Source organism: Lepidothrix coronata, unplaced genomic scaffold (genome assembly GCF_001604755.1).
Source record: "Lepidothrix coronata isolate B3197 unplaced genomic scaffold, Lepidothrix_coronata-1.0 Scaffold93, whole genome shotgun sequence".
Lineage (NCBI taxonomy): Eukaryota > Metazoa > Chordata > Aves > Passeriformes > Pipridae > Lepidothrix > Lepidothrix coronata.
The window spans coordinates 1,101,022-1,124,362 of record NW_016690273.1 but is presented as its reverse complement, the minus strand read 5'-3'; the positions used below and the strand labels follow the sequence as shown (position 1 = coordinate 1,124,362).

Genomic DNA, 23,341 nt, shown 5'->3' with positions numbered 1-23,341 from the left:
GTTTCTTTTTCATAAACATGAACCTGCTCAGAATTTCCTCTTCCCTGTGACATTTGTCTCTTTCCCTTTGAGACCAGTGGCCTTCTTGCCCTTTACAACAGCAACTCAAGCACGATAAGTGGTGTAGAAAACCTTGCATGAATTCTCTAGCTCCTTCAAGAGGGCTAATCCACCATTTAAGTCCCACAGGCTTAAATGCTTTTTTTCATCACTTGACCTCTTCATAAGGATGAATTTCTCCTACAGTGAGGACGGAATCCAACAGTTGTTACTTTGTCAGTCAGAAGAAACTCTAAAGCAATACAGAGTAAATAGTATATAAACACCAAACAAAATAATAAAATTTGTAATTATCTGTAAAATACCAGTGTCTCATGGATTATTTTCTTGGATTACTGTTTAAAATCTCAGAAGCAATATTTTGAGAGGAATATGATTACAGCAATTCTAGTGGAAACAGCAAAATGTGCTCAGTGAACAGTCTGTGTGTACAGCCACTGGTCTAAATCAACTCCACTGCCAAACTGGCAAGCACCAGGCAATGTGTAAAATGAATAGACAATTCAGAAATGTCCAACAGATAACTAAAATTGAAATTTTATTTTTTTTTTCAATAATATTCATCAGACAATTTTCTGACAAGACTTTTCTGAAAGATGAAGTGCAAATGGGAACCCTGTAAGAATGTTTAGAAGAATTGTACATGACATTTTTAAGCGCCACTAAGTACACATTGAATACTTTGTAAGTATATAGGCATAGCAACATGCAAGTGTCATGTACCCAACATTACAATATGCATTTTGTCTGCTTGAAGTTATTAACGAGGAAATAAAATGAAGTAAATGTGTCTTATCATCAGTGCAATATGTTTAATTCCCGTGGATTTTTTTTTTTTTTTACAGGTTAGCGGTTGTATTTCCGACTCATTCAAATATATCCTTCCCAGGGCCATAAATTGCCAGTGTAAGAGCAGAGTATACTGGAGTTCCTAGGACAACACACTTACACTGACCATGAATAGATGAAGTTGTTACAGTCCTTTCACAAATTATGCCTTATTATTTATTCTAGCAAACTTCCTGCCGAACTGAAGGTTTTTTGTAGTTATAAAATATCTAGGCTAAAAGTAAAGGATGCACAAGGATTGCTTTATAATTCTTTTGAAAAAGAGCTAAATAGCAACTCAAACGTGCATTAAGGACTTGAGCCTTGTTCTCTTCCAATCAATAGGCATATTGTACTCAATTTTTATGGAAGCAGGACATATATGAATCCAGTAATCCATGAGCTCACTCTCTTGCCTCACTGTTTTGGCAGAAGCAGATGACTGTAGGTCATATTTGCATATTTTTATGGAAGCTACAGAGGGGTATAAGCAAATCTGCTTTCACTGAAAAAGGACAACTTGTGCAACTGCATATTTGCTAACATTAATCAATATGCATAGAAAGGAGAGAAAGAGGAAATGATAAAGAAATCAACCCAGCAATTAAAGATTATCGTCCTCTTTATAATCAACACAAAGGACTGGTGATCACCCTTACCGTTTTCTTTACAAGTTATTACTTTAAAATCCCTCCCTTTAAACCTATTATATAAACCCTTCAATATTTCCTTTTGGAATAAGACAGAGAAAATTAGCATGTTTAGAAGAAAATAGCATTGGTGATTTTCAGCACTATGCATAAGGGCAGGCTAAGGCTGTTTGTGTTGAAATGTGAGATCAGAGCTCACACATGAAACACTGCTGGCTTCACTCTGAACACAGGGAAAGTGCTAAAGTGCTGACCCCAACAGGCTTGGCTTTGCACCTGAAATCTTAAAAAACAGAAGCAACAAAAATCCTTGAACTTTTCTTTAATAGTAGCTCAGACTGCTGCTTTTAGAGGAGATACTTTTATTTTTTCCCTCCCTCCTTTCGAATTAGATCGCTGCTTTTAGCCCAGCAGAGAATAAATGTGGAGGGCAGATCTACAGTAAACACAGAAGCCACAAAGAATTTTTTTATTTCTTTTTTTTTTTTTTTTCCATCTACTGCAAGGCTCTGGAAGCCCCTAGTACTGTAAAGTCATCATATTGGCTTCACACCTTCTGTCTGGTTGTGAGTACATTAAACATTGCTGAAGAAAATGAACACAGCTTGACAACAAGATGATTCCTAGATGCTGGAAGAATTCCCTTAAGGGCTGCTGGAAGCGCACAAGGCTTGGAGCATCCTGAGGATGTGGAGTGATACAGAAGTGTGCTGTTAAACCATGTTTGTACCCTTATTTTCTCCTGAGTTAAAAGAAGTGCAGAGTGCTGGGTTAGATTCCTCGACAGCAAGAAGGAACTGTGCTAGTTTCTATTAATGCACAAGGTCCACTCTGAAAAACCAAGCAGGAAGTCCTACTCTTGAAAAGAGTTTCTACTCTGCTCTGTTGACATCAAAGGCTGCTCTATCCATTTAATTTTCTCCTATCATTTGCAGGAGTCCTTCTCTGTTCCCCACGCATTGAGTGTTTTTAATGTAAACATGCCCTGGCAATATTATGCTTAAATAAGTAAGAGACAAGTCAGGATATCTAAACAGTATTGATATTGCATATTTAATTCAAAAGTTTGCATGTGCTTTTAAAAGTTTCTCTTCGTACCTGCACGCCTTACTGGTAAGAACTGTGTTGCAGTTGGATTGCACATCATTATCTAGTGCTGGCTAAATATTGATGTGTTATAGCAGTTTATTTTTAAGCTGTTTGGGATGAATCCCCAGCCAGTGTAAATTGGCCCACATTTAAGGCAACAGAGTGAAGCTGATTTATACCAGCTGAGGCTGTGTCTTTATGCCCTGCTAAAAGCTCAAACTATCCCAAAATTAGTCAAGAACAGGGCAAGAATTATGAACCCAGGCAATACTTTTTTTCTAGTTTTAACGGAAAAAAAAATAATACAGTGATATCATTTCAAGACTAAACCAAAGATTCTAGTAGTATTTAAAATGTATACAAATCTCTCATAGCTAGTATTTAGACTAAGAGGTAGATGTCATATTCTAGGGACAGTATAGTGTGGAATGATGCTAATGGCAGTTTCTAAATACATGTATTTGCCTGTTACACAGGACACAAAGGAGGGTTATAACAATGGCAACCACAAGAAGGTTTACAATATTCTTTTCTTCATTTGATACTCTATGTTATCTCTCTTTCAGTGCATTTCTTCTGGAAGGGTATGATGGAAAAGTGTCAAGAAGCAAAAAGCTCTGTAATACAAAACTTCATGTTTACAAAATGTTAGCTTTATAATTAAAGGCATCCTCTGTACTTTAATGGAAGCATTTTGTACTTACAATTTAACATTACCTGGGGTTACTGGGAAAGTAGTGGAAATTCCAGGTGAGGTGATTCAGCAAAATAGGGGTCAGAAGAATGCAGCTCTCTCTCTCTTTCTCTCTCTCTTTCTCTGTTGTTCATGCTAAAAATACCAGGGCATATGGCAGCATATTTCAGCATCTTAACATACTAGGTTCCCTTGAGGACAGAAAAAAAGAGGAAACTTGTGCTGTTGAGCCAGAAATAAGATTACAGAACAGTGTTGCCAGACAGAGTGCTGGCAGCCAAGCCATTAGCGGAGTCAGTGTCTTACTTTGCCTAAAGGTGTTTCAGTGATATTTAATGAGCCTCCAAGAAATGGAAAGCAAAGCTAGTGAGAATGAGGACTGGTATGAGCATTTTTATAAATTAGTTTGTCATTGCAAGTAGAGGAATTACACATATTGCATTAGGATATCCACTGCTTGTATATGTACCTTCCACTTCTTCCTTGTGACTGACTGTCAGGGGTCACCCCCTGCCTGAAATAATCAAAATGCATATTATAATTACACGGTTTTCCAATATCCATACACAGCAAGTACAAGATACTTACATGTAAGTACACTGTATTTACCTATATTTTTGCATAGTTTTTAGTGTGTACTTTGTGCCACTTAATAAAAAGCATTACTCGTTATTTTTTGCCGTTGTTTGTTTTTCTCCATTAGACAGCTTATTAAATTAAAGTTAAAGTAGCTGGGATTTTTGGTACGTTCATCACAGATTACCAGTTCCTAGGAGTGTAGAGAATAGACATTTGGAGGAGTCTGGGTAAGCGGTGGGGGGAGCTGCAGTGTGAACATGAAGTTTTAAATCACCTCCTTAATTAAGAAATGCAATATCAGATTTGCGATGCTAATTTAATAAACTTACCTTTAATTTGAACGGAATTGTAAAGGTAAGAACTCCATTTTCCTTTTGGTAACACTTTACAATAAGTGGCACTAAATTACACTATAACTGCTATGTTACAGGGAATTACATGTAACTACACTGTAACTGTTGAAATAGCTACTGTACATGTGCGTACATGGTAACTTCAGTGCTGTTACAATCATGAATTACATAATTACAGATGATTCTGTCCTTTCTTTTCATTGAAATAGTTATATATATATATATATATTATACTGCAATGAAAATACACAAGATGTTAACTTTCATGTCTTACTTAGAAAAGTTGGTTTTTTTCATGTATTCCTTTACAGAGGGAGTCTCAGTGCAAGACGAACCATCCTTAAGCAAATGTGGAAACTTTTTGAAGTGTTCTAGCTTAAACTCTGAGCCTCAAGTTAAACATCAGGTTCCTTAAACTGTCTCTTGGTTTGTCAGATGACACTAAAAGAGTGGGATGATGCACCCCTTGTCTTCTGATGCACCGCTTTCTTGTTCAAAACATGAGAATGCTCTTGAAGCGTTTAAAAAAAAAATAAAATCTACATCAAAAAGTTTAAAAATAATCAGCAATCGACACTGTAAACAGTACACTGGCAGAAACTAGCTACCTGGTCTTGAGAAAACTACTCTGCAAGTAAAGTGTGGGAGAGGATGTCACCTACATCGTAACAAAGGTGGTTCCCATTCAGAGCCTCCGTTTCACACGCTCCATGGGCACCTCACACTGTGGTAAAAGCAATTTTTCAGAATGGGAACTTGGACAAAGGGAATGGACAACTGGCTTTTGGCCTACTTAATGTGATTGAGTTGAACCATGCTGAGCCATGATTCTGCTGACAGAAAAGAGGGATGCCTCTTTACACCTAGTGTGGTAATTTCAACCCGTGAAAACCAGACAGGCCTGCGAAGTGCTACCCAGGTAGAATGCTCTGTGCGGGGTTTTTCACACCTGTGCCATGCACAGATGCAAGGGACATCACCAGGTGCAAGACAACGGAAGATCAGCTGTGTTAAAAATGAGCACATGTGAGAAGTTTTAATTGAAAGCCAATGAAAAAAAAAACCACCCTATTTTAACAGCACAATTTTTATCAGGACAATCTATATGTCTTTTTTTTTTGTCAAGTTGAAATGCTGTTTCTATGCCACCGGAGAAAATGGTTTGAAATTGTTACCACGAGGCCAATTCTCCTTTGGAAGGTCCTACCTGACCTTGGGAGGGGAATGGTTCAAGTAGCAATCCTGCTATTCCAACAAGCTGGAGTTAGGAAGAATGCAAAAAGTCGTAAACACCACGCAGGTGGGGAATTCCACTCGAGCAAATAAGGCTCTCATCCAGGGAAGCACTTATTTTTTAAGCATATGAATAGTGCCTTATACTCCAATGGAACTTCTCTGATGCCCAAAGCTGACTATGTGCTTAAAAGCTTAGTTGGACTGGGCCCAAGGTCCTGAAATAAAAATTTGTTGTAAGTGGTACTGTACTGTAGCTAATGTAACTTACTGCTGTGACAAGAACCCATATTTTTGGTATTAAACTGAATAACTTCCTTTGCCAGCCTTTCACATGTGTATGTTTTGAAAGACATGAATATCTTGTAAACCTATACTAGTTTTCAATGTGTCTAGTAGCACCTACCTGGTTCTCTCAAACTACCATATTATATTAACATATTATTGCATTTTTCCACAGATGGGTATGGAGTGAACTGTAAAAACAAGCATGCAATCACATCAATGCAGACTTATTTCTTTAAAATGTCATACTGTATATGATTTATTATGTTAACACTCAACCACATCATATTATTTATGTCTGTATATTTTGAAAAAAAGTGCTGCTTTGATTGACGTCACCTTTTTTTCTTAGAAATTAACAAGATAAATGCTTCAACAAAAACAATTAAAATACTCTAATATTGTCCTTAAAAGGTTTATATTCTTCTGATAAATAATCTGACACAGCACCTTTATCTTCCATTTTACCATACTACATGATGTCGCACTCCAAACTCTCCCTTCCCCACACAAAAATAAAATCCCAGGAGAAAGTCCTTTACAGCAGACCATCATGCTTTTATGCTTCACAAATACAGCAACCAGAGAGAAATACTCCTTCGACAAAGGTGCAAAAGGTAGGAGCAGAACAAGCCCCAACTAGGCTAACTCACGTTCTCCAGTGTAGAATCGTTCCCAAGAGCTGTTATGGCAACCTTTTCATTTCATTGGAAGAGGAAATAAGCCGATGGGCTTACAGTGTTTTGTTGTCATATTTAAGAGCATGTGATTTTTCAGCTGTCAATTACACAAAAAAATTTCAGAAATAATCCAAACAGAGACTTTCACTGTGGAGCTAAAAGCATGGCAGGAATTCTCTATCATTCACGGTGACATAAGTTTGTACCTCACAAAATGCATAGACAGGAATTTAATATAAAGAATTAGTCCATTTACTGTATACACAAAACATATATCTTTTGTTTTAACACTTCTATTTTTCTTTTTTTTTCCCTTTTTTTTTTTTTTAATTTTTTTTTTTTTTTTTGGCAAACCAACATAGAGAAGCAGCTCTGGAACTGCCAAATTAAAAATTGAGAATTTTAGCAACTCAATAGTATTTTTTAAGGATAGTAATCAAATGTGGTTGTAATTTAAAACCTGAGGCTGTGCACTGGTTGTTAGCTTAAAACTACCTTTCCATATAACATTGTGCTTCCATTGTATAACAAAGAAAAAATTAACAAGAACTAGAAAAGTTTGCTGCTGAACAGTGCTAGGACATACAGACAAAAAAAATACTAACACATGTTATCTACTCAGAATATTGATTTGAGTCATATCTAAAGGGATATAATGGACATTAGAAAATGCTTACTTGTGACTGACAGCTACTGCCAAAAAAAGTTGAATATGTATCAAATAATGTTTAATTGAATTTATTATATGCACTATATACAGATACTAAAATGCCTTGCAGTTGTGTCCCATGAACACTTCAAATTTGAGTAGGCAGGTGAGTTCATGTTTAGCAAATAAATTATAAAAACATAAATTACTCAGAAAATTCTCTAATCTTCGTGATTCCAAAAGCCAGTAAAAGGGTAGGACAAATTGTTTCAAATAAAGCACTATTATCTAACTTTGCAGAATCTGTATAGCTATTCAGCATGTTTTCACCACTGAAACATGGCATTGTTATCAAGGTACCACTTAAATCATAACAAAACAAAGCAAAACAAAACAAAAAATTCACTGGACTGATCTGTTTTTCCACTGAATCCAAACATAAAGGAAACTATACTAAACAGATTTCAATTTGTGTTTCCAAGGGCAAATGTTTCAAAAACAAGTTGCTTTTTGAATTATAGATAGACATGTATAAAACATTCTTTGTAAACCTCTAATCTTAACATTTTCTGTAAGTACATTAGGACCTTACCTAATAGTATTCGTTATGAATTTTGTTCTATGACATACTAGTAGGGACATGATAAAAGAAAACCGAAAAAAGAAAGCTGCGTAACATTTAAAAATGTAGAAAACTTGGATTAAGATGATGATTAACATTGTTAAGGCTGTATATTCAAGCACTGTATGTTAAGAGAGCAGTGGATATGATTTTTAGGCAATAAGAAATGTCCTGTTTTACGCATGATACTGTAATTATAGAATGATGATGTCAACAGCTGATTGTTGGCATAAACTGGCTACTTATAGCAGGTATGCGAGTTAATAAAGACAGCAGAAGATGGCAGAAAGGAATTCTGAGAAATGATAGCCAGTTTTCTCCAGCAGTCAGCCTGATAAGTAAAACTCCAAGATTCTAGCTCTGCATCTAAATGAAATACTCTTTTTTCTCCTCTGCATTGACTTGGCTGCCTTCTGCATTGATAATGGCTGTGTCGGCATCAGGTGCATCTTCAGCTCCTTTTGCTTCGTTTGTTAAATATGTTCCTGCAGGAATCAGTACAACAGGAAAGAAAAAAAAAAGAAGAAAGATTAGTTGTTTTTTTTTTTTAGCTTTACGCTGCATTATAGGAAGTACATTTCTAACAATGCTCCGATTGTTTCATGAATGGACAAATATTTTTACACAGTTTTAGTATGCATCATAAAGGTATGCTCAGCTTTCTCATCTGCCTAAGGAATACTTACACTTTTTATGCTGCTAATGCACATACACAAACTCTATTATATTCACAATATTAAGGAAGTTATATCCACAATAAATTAAGGAAATATTTTAATAAAAATCCACTTTATCTAACTGCAGTAATATGCAATATATTTTGCAGTTCTAGAACAAGTGATAAAACTTTGGTTGTTTCATGGAGTAATTACCCATCAAAACCAAACTAACTTTAAAGACTTAGATATTCAAAAAAGTATTTGTTTTTTTATTTTATTTTAATGGCCACTGATTATTTGTTTTTCTGTTCTTTCTTGATCATATCTATGCTTTAATTTTACAGAATCGTATCATAGTAGTTTCCAAGAATTACAAAACTGAGGCAGTTTTATTAACTGAACCATCTCACATTATACTATCACAGCTATTTTTATGCTCTGGATATGAATAAAAAGAATTGTGTACAATAATCAAATTTCCCTTTGTGAAAAGCATTATTTATGTTGGCATAAGAAGTAAAACTGTTCATTCAGAAAAGTAAAACAAAAGAGACACACTTTCATTGGCTCATTAAAAAAAAAAAAATCTTGGTTTTCCCTCGCACGGTCCAATCAAATCAAAAAGATGGTTTTATGAGCTTATGTTTGCTAGGCATATGATTACCTAACATGAGGCTTAATGAATTAATACCAACAGTCATCCTCTCTTCATTCCTTTTTAAAATTCTTTTGAGGGGAGTGGCATGGAATCAACTTATTTTTAACAACAGGTCTACAAGACATGAAGAGGTTAAATCTCAAGAAATGATTTTGGAATTAACTAGGTCAAAATCAAATCATAGAGAAGTCAGAAATCAGTGTCACCCCATCCCTGTTATCTCTAAGGGCAGAGGGGACTGAAAATGAAAAGAGCAGAATTATTAAGGTGAAATCACTGAATAAAGTAAAGCTTGCCCCAGGAATTAACCCCTTATTCCAGACGGATCCTTGGTAAACTGATTTGAAAGTTTTCCACCGGTTTCTAATATTATCTTTTGAATACACACTTAAAATATCAGCATAATGTATTAAAAGGAAAAGTCTTGTTCACTTTATATATATATATACTTTTTTTTTGAGAATTGATATATAAAACTATGAGATCATGTAATCAAGTGTCCAGGTTAAGGGCCAAAACCAAGGGGCAATCTTACCTCTTAGTCTCTCTAAATAACTGACTTATAAGATGATGTGTCCTTTGCCTTAGCCACTGGAAAACTGGTCAAAATTCACAGGGGCTTCACTTGCAACTGGACTGTGAACTGAGCTCTTTTATTCAGACCATTTAGCAGATGGGGGAAGGCGAAAGGGAATGGCACATGAATTCCCACTGAGTTCATGCCACACTTCCAAAAGTGACGGAACTTCCGCTAAATCTCTCCTACCTTTATGTCTTGCCAGGTATCGACCAAGGAGAATTATAGAACATAGTGTTACAAAGACAACTACAGCCACTATTCCTCCTATAAGAGCGTGGTCAGGTCCGGTCTGTCCAGCCAGAGCGTTTGGATCTAGAGGGAGAAACAAAAAGCAAGAGTGGTCCTACACAGACAAAATATGACGGGAAAATTCGGAATACCAAGCTTTATACTGATCATCCTGAAAATAGGGCATTGCCTTCTTTAATATTCAGCATGGTTATTCCCACTTTTACCCCCAGTAACTTATCAACAACAGAGTGCTGCTTGTATTCCCAGATTGTTAAAACCCTGAGGACACCACTGTTACAAAAAATATTACCTTATTCTTCTTTCGGCAGAGGTTATTAAATGGGAAAGGTTTCTAGTTTTGTCCTCATCATTTTACAACTGAAAACCTGGCCATAGCTATTTATAGAAGAAAAAACAAGGAACTGAGAATTGGGGATTGGATAGCATCAGCAGAATAGTGTCTGCATAATACATAATTTATATAATTGATTCTCAGTGGGGAATCCTTATATATTCTTTGCTCTTCATTCCTATCCTATTGCACCAGAAATAAAAAGGTAGATAAAGTGCAGCCGTGCCAAGTTCCTCTGCACATGGCTGAGTCTGCATGAATTTGGTCAGATAAAGGTATCAGGCAACCTGAAGGATCATCATTCAGTCTCAAGTGTCAGTTTGTGAACTTACTACGACTGCTCGATTAATACCCAATGTGAGTAAGCCTGCAATAGATATAACCATGTATTAGCAGGCTCATTTTACTAACTCTGTTCAGAGCTCTAGGAATACTGTCAGATTCAAGCTTTCTGTGCTGCTCGTGAGCCTGTTACATTGCCTGATGCTTCCCAAAAGTTGCAAAGAAGCAATCATGGGAAATGGCACTATTTAGTGGAGCTTTTCAACAATGAACCAGCGACCTGTGACTGTTGACACACCAGATATATGCAGAAGAAGGTGAAAATTCAATCTAAGGATCATGGTAAGATTTCTATTATAATGAAAGCACCTCTGCTATGAAGTGATAGTAATTGTCTGAAGATGCTATTAGCATGTACTGTATGCTGTAATCAGTCCACTCTCACTGCTTCAAGGGCATTTCCCTTGTATGAGCTGTTTATAGCCCAAGAATAGTTTGCAAACAACTTCTTTGCTTTGCAAAAGGGAAAGGCAGGAACTATATTTACACAGAAAAGAGGGCGAGTCCGTGAAGATGATTAGAAGGGCCTGTGATACTGCTGGGGCAGTGTGATTCCATAATGCCATAATCACAGTCTGCTGACCATGATCACTGTGCAGAATGTATGGGCACATCTGATGTGGGAATCTCATGAGGTTTAACAATGCCAAGTGCGAGGTCCGGCACCCGGGGAGGGGCAACCCCTGGTATCAACACAGGCTGGAAGATGAACAGATCAAGAGCAGCCCTTCTGAGAAGGACTTGGGTGTGCCATGTTTGCTGGCAGCCCAGAAAGCCAATTGCATCCTGGGCTGATGCCACAGTGTGGGCAGGAGGTGAGGGAGGGGATTGTGCCCCGCTGCTCCGCCCTGGGGAGATCTCACCTGCAGTGCTGCCTCCAGCTCTGGGGTCCCCTGCACAGGAAGGACATGGACCTGTTGGAGCGAGTCCAGAGGAGGGCCACCAACATTAATAGAGGCATGGAGCACCTCTCCTATGAGGAAAGGCTGAGAGAATTAGTATTATTCAGCCTGGAGAAGAGAAGGCTTCAGGGTGACATAGTTGGGGCTTTCCATTACCTGAAGGGAGCCTATGAGAAAGATGGAGAGGGACTATTTACAAGGGGATGTAATGATATGACAAGGAGAAATGGCTTTAAACTGAGAGATATTAATTTTAAATTAGATATCAGGAAAAAATTCTTTACTGTGAGGGTGGTGAGGCATTGGAAGAGGTTGCCCGGAGAAGTTGTGGATGCCCCATCCTTGGAAGTGTTCAAAGCCAGGATGGATGGGGCTTTATGCAACCTGGTCTAGAGGAAGGTGTCCCTGCCCATGGAACTAGATGATCTTTAAGGTCCCTTCCAACTCAAGCCATTCTATGATCTACAAACATACAAGTGTACATAAATATAATGTTATATAGATTAAATAAAAGAATCATGTTTTCCCCTCCTTTTGTAATCTGTGAGGCATTCTGAAACCACACTTTCAGGTTTGCTGGAGCACAGAGTGGTATGGCCACTGTTACAGACTCAGTTCTGCTCTTCGCGGTCACTGGGCTCATCAGACATGACTGTCACTTGTTGCTGGCTTTCAGAGCTCCCACATCATTCTCTTCTGGCTGCCAAGAGGACTTTGGGGAAGCTGATCACATCATGTGGACATGGTGGCAAGTGGTAGGTTTAGGGCCTCAAAAAAAGCTACAAACACCTTATAAAGTCAGCTGTGGCTGCTTCCTCCTCCAACTCCACAGAGTTCCCAGCACGGTGTTGCTGGTGGTGGCACTGTGCTGAGCACACATAATCAGTCCAAGGGCACTTAGGTTCTGTTTTGATGATTTAAACTGAACCCCAAGTTCTGTGCACCAGCAGACTAGCAGGGGGAAGCAAGAATGCTGAAGCATTGCCTTGGCACAGCAAGAGCTTGGAGCGTGCAGCCATCCTCTCCTGTGCCTTGCAGGGGCTTTGTTTTCTGAGAGGAGCAAGGAGGAGGTGACTGCTCACTTGACAAGATGAGAGGTGACAGCTTGCTGCAGGAATGTCAGCCTGCTTGAGCCATCTAGAAAATTCCTCCTTTTGTGGTGCCTGTGGCAGTGTTGACGTAAACCTGCTCCCTGCAGCACGAAGGCAGCACCCACATGGGCTCTGAGGAGCAGGTCCTGTGTGCGACCTGCAGGAGATGCTCTTCTACAGCGCTGGGTCAGGAGCAGCCAGAACATGTTTTCCCACTAAAAACTAACTACTCCTGCTGGTATACTGGCAGTAACATTAAAGAACGAAAGGAGATATTTTAAGGGATAATGAACTTCCTAATGTAGATGATAATCCAGACAAGGGTTAGCACAGAACTTCAGAGGCATTTTTTGAAAAGCTGGTTGAAGTGCACAGCCTTACCTTAATACCCTGATTTACAGTGTATGTTCTCTGTGAGTTTTAATAAACATTATAGATAAAAATGCTCACAATACACTGAGATGAGTACTCCTCTCTGTTTTCATCCTATATATAGTGAGTCACTCTATATAGTGACTCACTCCTCCTCTGACATACTTGATGTGACTACATGAAGTGACCTAAAGTCAGCATAAACATAAGGTTTCCACCTAATAGTGTAGATTAATGAGATTCTAATGCTGCTATAGGTTGAAATTTTTAACATTAAAATTAATGTAGGTATTCGTTGGACTGCAAAAGTAGTATTAGATATTTTGCTACAATCTCAACCTTGCTATCAAGGCCAGACTATATTGGTTACCATTGCTAGAGAAGTTTGTCCAGGAAAAAAACTTATACATGACCTATTACCAACATACAATATTATACATATTATAATAATACATATTACCAATGAAGAATTTATTTATTGAAAAGAAAAAAGGAAAGGAAGGAGAGGAAGGGAAAGATGGAGGAGAAGGAAATGAAGATGGTTAAAAGTGGCCAACATTTTCTTGGGAAACAAGTATTTTTTTGTCTCAAAATGAAAATCTGTACAACATAAACAATATTCTGAACAGGAAGCATACCTCATGAATAGTCTCCTCATTGAAAAATAATGTTAGCATTAAATATAAATATGCTCTACATTATGCATACAGAGTAATGCACTATACTTTTGCCTTTCATGAAGTGACCTAAGCCCCATGAGTGAATTATAGATCTGGGGATATCTATCACCGTATAAATAATTTCTATATCAAAATGTGCCTGAGCAGTATTTGAAAAATAGAAATACAGGGATTTGGAAACTATGCCTTTTTGTATTTTAGGTATCTATACAGCATTATACATACTTATAACCCAGCTGTTTCCATTAAAAAAAATTAGATTACACTGTTACCGTTTCACATATATACTGTTTTTTCCTGCATGACCACAGACAGCTACAGTAGTCATGGCCTGAAACAGTGAAATTACAATTTTGCAATCAGGCTAGATCTTCTTCAAAGATCAGTTCTTCTTCTGTTTATTTCATCTTTTGATGAGACTAAGAAAAACTTACGGAAAGATAATGACACAGAAGCTCTTAATTCTCTTTTATTTGCTTTTGTTCTAAATTTAGGAAGCCTCTTCAAAGTCCTGATTGCTGATGCTGTGAAGATGTACCCATTTTCAGCTTCTGGGATTTGGCCATTACTGTTTGTTCACAAACAGTGAATACACTTAAACGAAATAACACACATTTAAATTAAATAACATTCTTAAAATGACTAAGAGTAAAAAAAAAAAAATGTATCGTTCACCAGGAAATGAAACACATCAGTCAAATCTTAGACCCATTAAATAAGTAGATATTGCGCTTTTATGACCTGCTGACAAAGTTTCAGCGTAGAATATTTTAATATGAATTCACACTTTAGTTAAGCAGAGAAATTTTGAAACAGTTTTTCATGCTTTTGCATAAAGTATATGTTAATTATTCATCTAATTTCAGTTTCTTCATGCATAAGTTTCCTTCTTATTTATGCATAGTTGACTTGACTGAGCAGGCTGCAGGAAAGGGTCAGATAACCCTTTCCTGAGCCAAGGTAGAACAAGCACATTTGTGAATGCTGAAATGGCATATTTTTGGGAATGTGTGCTCAAGTAGTCCCCTCTACTGCAGAACTTTATCAACATGTATTTTTATCTCACATCTGAATTTTTTTTAAAAAGTCACTCTAAGATGACCTAGGTTTGAGGCATCCAAAATAATAATTTGTTTTGACCGTTTCTACTAAAAGAAAAACTGGAAATAAAGGTCCTAATTTGCTGTGAAGCTTAAATAGCATTCATAAAATGAAGAGATATTAAGTATATGTATTATTCATAGATGACTGTTCCTTAAGGCTGGGAAAAGAACAGAGATGTCCCATTTCTCACAGAAGGACTGAAACCACCAACCTACAGTCACTTTTACTGATTTCATGAATAATCAATTGCTGTGGCACAGTAGAATCACTCCAACAAGGGATCCTGGGGCTCCATGTTACAATTTGGTGGAAAAATCTCTTCAAATGACTCCTGATTCTTTCCCCATACTCAGGGTCTTTCTCTCACCCCCAGTACAACTTGCCAACACTTCACACTCTTGCAAAAGCAATTGTTTGAAGGACCTGGCTCAAAATCAGATCAGTAAAGCAATGTGCATTTTAGGGTGGAGAAACTCAAAAAGTACAAAAATTAAATAAATTACTCTGTCATATTTGAGAGGCTGTTGAATTGGTGCAAACAGGAGTGAGAAGGAGTGGTGGGAGACAGTCAACATTTCTGGAGAGAATCTGTCAAGCAACCACAAATTATGAGGCATCTACAACTGCACTACTTTCAAGTGCTCTGGCCAGCAGAGACCGAAGTGCAAAAAACTATGGAAAGCAAGTAGTTTTGGGTTTTGTGGAGTCCACCAGTGAATGTAAGTCACATTAGAAATATCACCCACTGACATTTCCCTGCAGGTCAGCTTAATTTCCTAAGGAGAGATACCTTGTGTGATCACACTCTCACTCTCTCCAAATTACTTAAGAACCACGGATCCATTACAGCAAGTTTTAAGAGGCAGTAAAGATCTCAAGATTATTGTTTTCCTATAACTAACCTGAGAGCACAGGTTACAGCAGGAGCTCAGACCATCTTGGATATCAGGGAAGGTGTAAGATAGATACCTTTATAAAAACCCTAACAGAGACAGAAGTTTCAGTTAAAATCTCTGCCCAAGAATCAATTTTTCATTAGAGTTCTCAATTTTTCATTAGAGTTGTGTCTCCATTGCAAATATTTTAGTGCCCAATATGGCACAGATCCTGTTTGAAGCTTTTTACATGGTTAGGTGGCATTTATAACATCTGAGCCCTTCCTACTTCACCTTTTTCCTCTTTCCCCCCAAACCCACCCTTCCTGCTTCTCTTCCTTCCTGTCTCGTAAGGGGTCAGCTCACACTGCAGTATTTCTATAATTCAGCTAAAAAGGTACTCAGCCACGAGGTATCTCATGGAAACCAGAGATTTCCTTCTGCAGCTTATGGCACAAACTTGGGTTTTAAAATGTAGTTAGACTAATATAATCTGCCAGATTTAGCCATGGGACCTATATGATATTTAACTGTCCCACCAATGCAAATTTTGGGAAAAAAAAGCGAAACCAAACTAACCAAATAAAAAAACCCTAACAGCAAAACCAAAGAAATCCCAAACCCTCAAAAACAGAACCTCAGTGATTTACATCAGTAGGAAAAAAGATTGAAGTAGGAATTTTCTCACAATATGGATAGAGGGTTAGACTGAAGTGATAGCTGACAAGGTATTTGCCTTAGGAAAAGTGGCAGTAGTGTTCTCTGTGATAAATGCTGGTAAGTAGAATTTACTCATTTTAGTATCTTAATTTGGGCACCCCGGAGTTCAATTTCCCTTGCCTGGCCTAGAGTGCTGAAATAGGTACTTTTAATCTCCTTTTGTAATATACTACTAACCACCAAAATAAATGTACGTGAAACTTGTGAAAGTATTGTTAAGGGGGAAAAGAAAGTTTCTGCACCTTCATTTAAATTGCAAAGAGTAGCTGCCCAAAGGGGCCAGTTGCGAAATTCATTGAAAATGTGTTTTGTTATTAACCGATTCCGAACTTAAAATATGTGACAAGCTTCTTTTTTCCTTCAGTGCCTGAAGCAAAGAAGAACAGTGTACTAATATACAGCATATATAAACTGCTATTTTAATAGTAGAACACCATCAACCACCCAGAAGACAGGCAAGGAAAAAGTTTACTTGCAAATCTTCAAAGGAATTTATAGCCTTTTCTTCCCATGTTACTGCAGTAGCACATTTGGCCCATTTTGCCTCTGTTTTTTTTTTTTTTCACAGTACTGAATTATATATACATTCCTATTAAGAAGAGCCCACATCCCAGAAGGATAAGTCCCACACTAATGTTTCAGCGGCTGAAAACTGCAGCTCCTTTTGAAGAGCTCGTGTTGCTTTCCTGAATCTAAGACTTTTTTCAGTGGAGAGAAAAACCCAAATGTCTTCTGATGTGTATTCGTGAGTAGGTGGCCCTTGTCAAAGTGAATAAAAGCATTACCCTTACCTATTGATTTTGTAAATGTATTTTTTTTAAAATGCTTAGAAGAGAAGTGTATACCTACAACATTAAGATGAAAAGTTTAACAATAATTTTCAGGGTCCTTAGAGCCTTCTTCCAGATTTTGTGCCTGTGTCATTGACATACAGGTTTTTTTAAGATTATTTTCTTTTTTAATGCTGCTTTAAAAGGGAACAGTTCCTCTAATTAGAGCACATAAAAGATTTTTCTATTGACAACATTATATTTTTGGCTGTCAATAAACTCATTAATTGCTTCAGACTTTCTCTTAGAAATAAAAAGATCTGAAATCTGCAACTTTTCGTCTTCATCTTATTTTCTGTAGAGGATAATTAAGTCAGTTCTGGGTCTGAAGAAATAACTTGCAGCCCATCCAGCTATAACTTCTTTCTGCTGAAACAGGAGGCTATAGGAAAAGAGACAACTGGCACAGATGACATGAGAATTTCCCTGTTAAATTGAATGAGTTAACTGTTCCAGCATTTTAATTTTCATCTTCCAGTGAAGTTCCAGAATGCTCAGTGCCTTCATTGCAGAAAACAAAAAATAGCAGACTGAAGTTTGGAAACACCTACCTATTAGATATCAAAAAAAACCTAAAAACAAACCCAGAAAACCATCTCTACCTAGAAAATCAATAAATATAAGAGGATCCCTGCTCTTCTTGGTTTTCTTCATCAGAAAAAGGCCAGAGACCAGATGGAGTAGGTGTGTGCACAACTCCTTTTCCTGTCACCAGAAGTTAATTATCTATATAAATATTAAACCATTCCCTAATTAACACAGAAAGTGGAAATGCCAATGTCCTTTTCTGCTCCCTTCCTTGTAGTACCTTTGAGTTGTGGCTTTCGGTTCCTTCCTACAGACTTTGGTTTGCTGGAGAAAATGCGAACACGACTGTGTGGGAAGGGATCGTGGCACAAGTGCTCCGTGGAGTTTGCTGAGCGTGGGCATCTGTTGCTGGCTGCCACTGCAAGGGCTGGGGCCAGGCACTCAGATGGTCTCTGGCAGTCTTATCTTGCACATACTGTGAGAAAGCAACTCATTATCACCATAACTACACACCATGAACTATGGTGAGACTGCTAAGGGAGTCATCGCTCAAAGCACTTAAGAAAGTTACTCTGCTAAATTAAGGAAGTCCCAATAGCTTAAGCCTACTACAAAGTAGCATAAATATTCCCACTGTGACCTCTTTGCCACCTTGTTTTTTGTGCTGTTATGTGAACTCCCTCACAGATTGCTTCTCAGAGCTAATCAGCGAGAGCTCAAATAGTAAATACTCCCTCAAGCAAGCCGTGGAAGAAAGACACACTTTTAGTTAAGAAATGGCATGAAACAAGTGGATGGAGAGGATCAGTGAAGTGGAGAGAGAGAGAGAGATGGCAGAAGCTGGGGAGGAGAAGGCTTTCTCACCAGTAAAGCAGAGCCACACACATAAAGTTAGCCAAGAACAGGTACGGGTGTATAAGGATCAGAGAGGCAGCAACAGATTCACAGTTATACAAGGTACAGCGTACTGAACACGTTCATGAGAGTTTTAAAGCCAAGAAGGGCAGATTTAATTTAATTGAAGAACAGCTCTAATTAAAACTTAGTCTGTGGTGGAAGAAAACCTATTGTTCAAATGAATTCTTTATGCTTGTCATACTAATTTTTTCTTACCAAATCAGATTAGAATAATTATAAGCCTATAATGACATCAAAACACCCCAGTAAACCAGCCACTTACAGCCAGAATCTGACACCTTATTCATGCTGAATAGTAATTTAATCTGTCATGGGACTACTCAGAATGAGTAATTGTAACAGAATTTCTTCTTTGGCAGTTAGTAGTATATTTTATCTGTCAATATATCTCCAGGAGATTAGCCAGGCATATTTGAGGTTAGGGTAACTGATCCAAGAGAGGATGTTGACTGATCCAGCTCATCTCATGAAGAGAGATGTGAGAGACATTAGCAGAAACAGTTTGTTGTAATGCACAGAGTAACTGAAAAGAGGAGTAAATTATTGATAAGAAGGTGTGCACCACTGTGAATATGTGAGGCACCTTCTATAGCTGCTCTAATTAGGGCATAAAATCTTTTGCAAATTTTTTGGGACAGCAGTAACATAACGTGAAATTTCTGCCCAAAAAATAAAACTACCTTCAATTTGTTTGAATTTTAGCCTCTGGCTTAATTGAATGCTATCCATTCTTTATGCCAACAATATTTTCCCCATTTAATAATGACATGCTTGATGGAATCCAATAGCTTAACCAAATTCTCCTGTGGGAACATTAAGGCTGTTGTTTTCAGATGCCTTAAAGTTAAATACCATCCAGCTATTAGTAAGACACCGTTTGCTCTTCATGCCATTGATTGGTAATGGATTTGCTAAGAATAACATTGATCTTTGCTTTCCTGAAACCTTTCTGTATTCATAAAAAAATAAAGCCGCAGATTTTGGTACATGGGCAGTTGTTGTTTTTATTTTTTTTTTTAAACTTGGCAGCATGCATTTATTTCCAGCAGCATGATCTCTACTGTCAGCACCACTAGCTGCAAGGCATCCAGATTCTACCAAGGGGGTCACATCCACACCAGTTTCCAAACGACGGATTCATTTCCTACCTTCTCCTGGGACTGAAAAATCAGAGGTCCACTGTAATTACTATGTATATTTCAGATTAAATAAACGTGATAAAAGCCTCCATCTGGCTGTTGATCAAATGTGCAGAGGCAGGTTGATTTTCAGTGACATATTACAATATGTCTCTTGTAACAGTCCCTAATGCCATCCTGTAAATTACTTACATTTGGGATTACTTGACTACGGCAGACAGAAATATTACTCACTGTTTAAGTGCTGCCTACTGGGAGTATGGGAGACCCGGTCTAATCTTAAAGTTGTTAAGCAAGGCATTAAGAAATAATGGGGCCATGTTTATTTTACTAAATGCTGATTGTGCTCGCACTATTTGAAGATGGCAAACCCAATTTAATAGCAGCCTGAGCTTGTTCCTGATGTTGGAAAGCTGTAGAAAGTCTAACACTGGGGAAATAAGTGTAAGTAGTGTGCTGGAACAGTTCTTGAGGAGAACTTTAAAAATCAGACAAGTCTGCAAAATGTGCCAATAGTGTCAAATTATACACTATCTGCAGCAAAAGAAATGCAGATCTCTCTCTGAACAGAACTTAAGCGGTTCAGGGCCTTCCCTTAAAGAAAAATCCCAACCAGCCACTTCAAAAAGAAACAATACAATTTTCAAGGGAAAAAATAAAAAATGATGCTGCCATTTCACCATTTACTCTGCAGCTCTCCTTGCAGTGGTGGCTGCAACATGTGGAGAGTCAAAATTTAGTACATTGCTGAAGGTCTTCTAAAAACTTTCGGTAAGAAAGAAAAGCTGGGCAAAAATGTATGGAGGATATTCACAGAGCAACAAATTGTGGTTAGAAGGGCTGTTCTTATGATTTACAGCTTCTTGAGCTTTATAACTCAAAGAACAACAATAAAATTAATTCAAAATTGAAAATACTGGTGCAAATACCATCCCCTAGTCAAACTATGGATATTTCTGGTCACATTGTCATGGTTCTTATGGAACATTCATTCTGTTCAGAAAGTGTACTAGGATATTCTGTGTAAATCAAGATGCTGCCTACCAAGGAGAGCTCTCACCCTATAAATTGTTGTTCTAAAGCTGAGCAGAAAGCCCTTGCTGCTCTACAGCTCTTAAAAGGACAGCATCTTTATACTGCGGTGTTAAAATTAGTTTCCACTCCGACAATGGTCTGGAAAAAGTTCTTGGAAGCATTATGAGCCTAGGAAAAAATCTCATGGGTCTGTTTTTGCTCCAGAAGTATTCTGTTCATCTACTATTTCACCACTCCAACAAGTAACTTTCCCTTCCTTTCCCTATTCAGTTCTTATTCTAACTGCATGAGATTTTCCATATAAACCCTTCAACCTAAATTGTCTCATTAGCCCACATCACTTAGCATCCACTCTTTCTTAACTGAAGTGGTTCATTAAATGACATTTCCTCTTAAAAGACCTCTAAAAACTTAGTCCTCTCTTTAAGGAAGTCAAGAACACAAAATATGAAAGCAGAAAACAATGTTCCAAACAAAGCTGGAATTAACACAACTCATCCAAACGCCACTGCTGAGCTTCTTTTCTTTCCCTCTTTCCTTCTTCCTAACAAGACTGCTCCCTTTACGTTACACCATGTAAAGCACATGATGGTTCTCTCTGAAGTATTCTGCACGCTAAAACTGATCAAAAATAAAGATGGTCTTCAATGATTTTGTTCATTATGGTATTCTGCTTGATGCGGAAGCTTTTGTTAGTGAAATTTTAGTTATGACTATGTAACCAACATCTCAACATGTAGCTATCTAACCAACATATAGCTCGTAGACAGTACACTCAGCCGAAATCCAGAGGTTATTTCTGAAAGGTGTGAAGTCAAATGTGGATATTTCAAGGGTGTTACAGTAAAACATGCAGGCACCCAACAAACGGGACTTAAAACACGATTAAGCACCTTTGCTGGGCTGCAACTGGCATGTTAAATCCCAGCTTCAGTTTGCGAGGCACTGGCTACCAAAGGAGACACGGGTAAATTTAAGAAACGGGTAGGAATCCTTTAGCTGTGAGAAGCAGTGTTTTTGGACTTCTGGAAAGCTTTAGCAGGCTGCTCCTCCTCCCGTGGAGGTGAGATTCATGAATTCAGAGCCCATTGCGATGCTCCTCTCTGCCACCAGCACGCCTGGCTCTGGCACCAGCAGCAGCAGCAGCAGCAGCAGCAGCGAGCCTGCGGCGTCGGGCAGCACAGAATCAAAGAGCCCCCCTCGCTGGCAGCTGCCTCTCATCAAAGACCTGCTCTTGTCACCTGGGCCGAGAAGGCAGCATGTGGTCTGCTCCTTCAAAATCTATTTCCGTACTTAAGGTGGAAAGGGTTGTTTTTTTTTTTTGCACCTCACAGTCCAGCAAAATCATAAAAAAGTGCGCTTGCTCTGCCGAGCCGTGACTTAATCTGCGCCCAGCGATGTGTGAGGTGTTCCTCCAGGACATCACGCTGGTGACACCCTTTGAGACAAAGGTTTTTCCAGGGAATAAGCATGGAAAATCAAATTTAAATCCCTGCCTTACAACAAATCCCCGAGTGTGTGCTTCAGCCACACTTTATCTGAGCCACAGTTCCTCTAAAGTAAAGTGAGACTCATGAACAATGTCTTACCTTGACTCACAGAATGACTTGTAAAAGAATGATTTTTAGATGTTGTGGTGGTAGTGGTAAGGCAGGTACTTCACCTGCCCTTACAAACAATATTTCACCTAAAAGTATTTAAAAATATATTTGAAATGGGGTTTCTTGGGTTTAATTTTTACCAAGCTTTTGTTGATCGTATTTTTAATTTTATTTTTTTAATAAAAGGACAGAGAGCATCTATTATTATGACTTTGCATAATGAAGAAATTAATAGCTGGATGCCTTTATTTCCAAGAGATAAGACTGAGTAAGATAGTCTTACACAGCTACATTACTGAAAGTAATTCACACCAGATAATTGATGAAGATAAAAATAAACAGAAATATGGGAATGAGCAGAAATAAAATGAAACTACTTCCAGATTATGGAAACAAACAGAGAAGTACTAGGGATGTTGTTAAACATTGTTAAACAGGTTGACATGAACCCTTGGGTTCATAAATAACCTTGAATTTAATAGGAAAAGTTGTTCCATTTTAATGATGGAATCATTGAAGATGTATGTCAGCTGACACAAGAAGGTAGAATAGAATTAATGTTTAAAAAATGAACAGCTATAGTCCCCTGGCTTCAGTTTTCTTTTTCACCCCAATAATGCCTACTTTCTCACAAGTGCTAATAATTTATGCATTAGAATTAAACTTAGAAATTATGATGAAAACTTCTTTGTATTTAGTTACTCTAAGTTCCTAATATCTCTGAGGAGCAGTTAAATATTAGATGTTTTATTTGTATGCTAATCATATGCAACAATTCCGTTTGGGACTTTAAAATTACATGAAGCAATCAAACCCGTCTCTAGCTGTCAAGGTTTCGGGGAACGGTACTGCAAAGTAAGCCTACCATTTTTGTGACCACCAAGCAACAAAAGCTATCCCAACAGTCACAATAAGAGACCCATAAAATGTTAATGTGGGGCCTCTGGTGGTCTAGTGGTTAGGGTGCAGGGCTCTCACCGCTGCGACCCGGGTTCGATTCCC

The 23,341-nt window shown here is 37.9% G+C and overlaps 1 protein-coding gene across 3 annotated transcripts in view; it reads right to left on the bottom strand.

The window, feature by feature from the left end:
* Nucleotides 1-579: 579 nt before the first annotated feature.
* Nucleotides 580-23,341, bottom strand: part of CADM2 (cell adhesion molecule 2) — a 609,843-nt gene continuing 587,081 nt past the window's right edge. For all 3 annotated transcript variants that reach the window (XM_017821926.1, XM_017821928.1, XM_017821927.1), the window contains 2 exons: nt 9,806-9,931; nt 580-8,207 (listed from right to left, as the gene is read on the bottom strand). In XM_017821926.1, the coding sequence (XP_017677415.1) occupies nt 8,089-8,207; nt 9,806-9,931 (245 nt within the window). In that variant the 3' untranslated portion in view covers nt 580-8,088. The remainder of the gene's footprint in view (nt 8,208-9,805; nt 9,932-23,341) is intronic.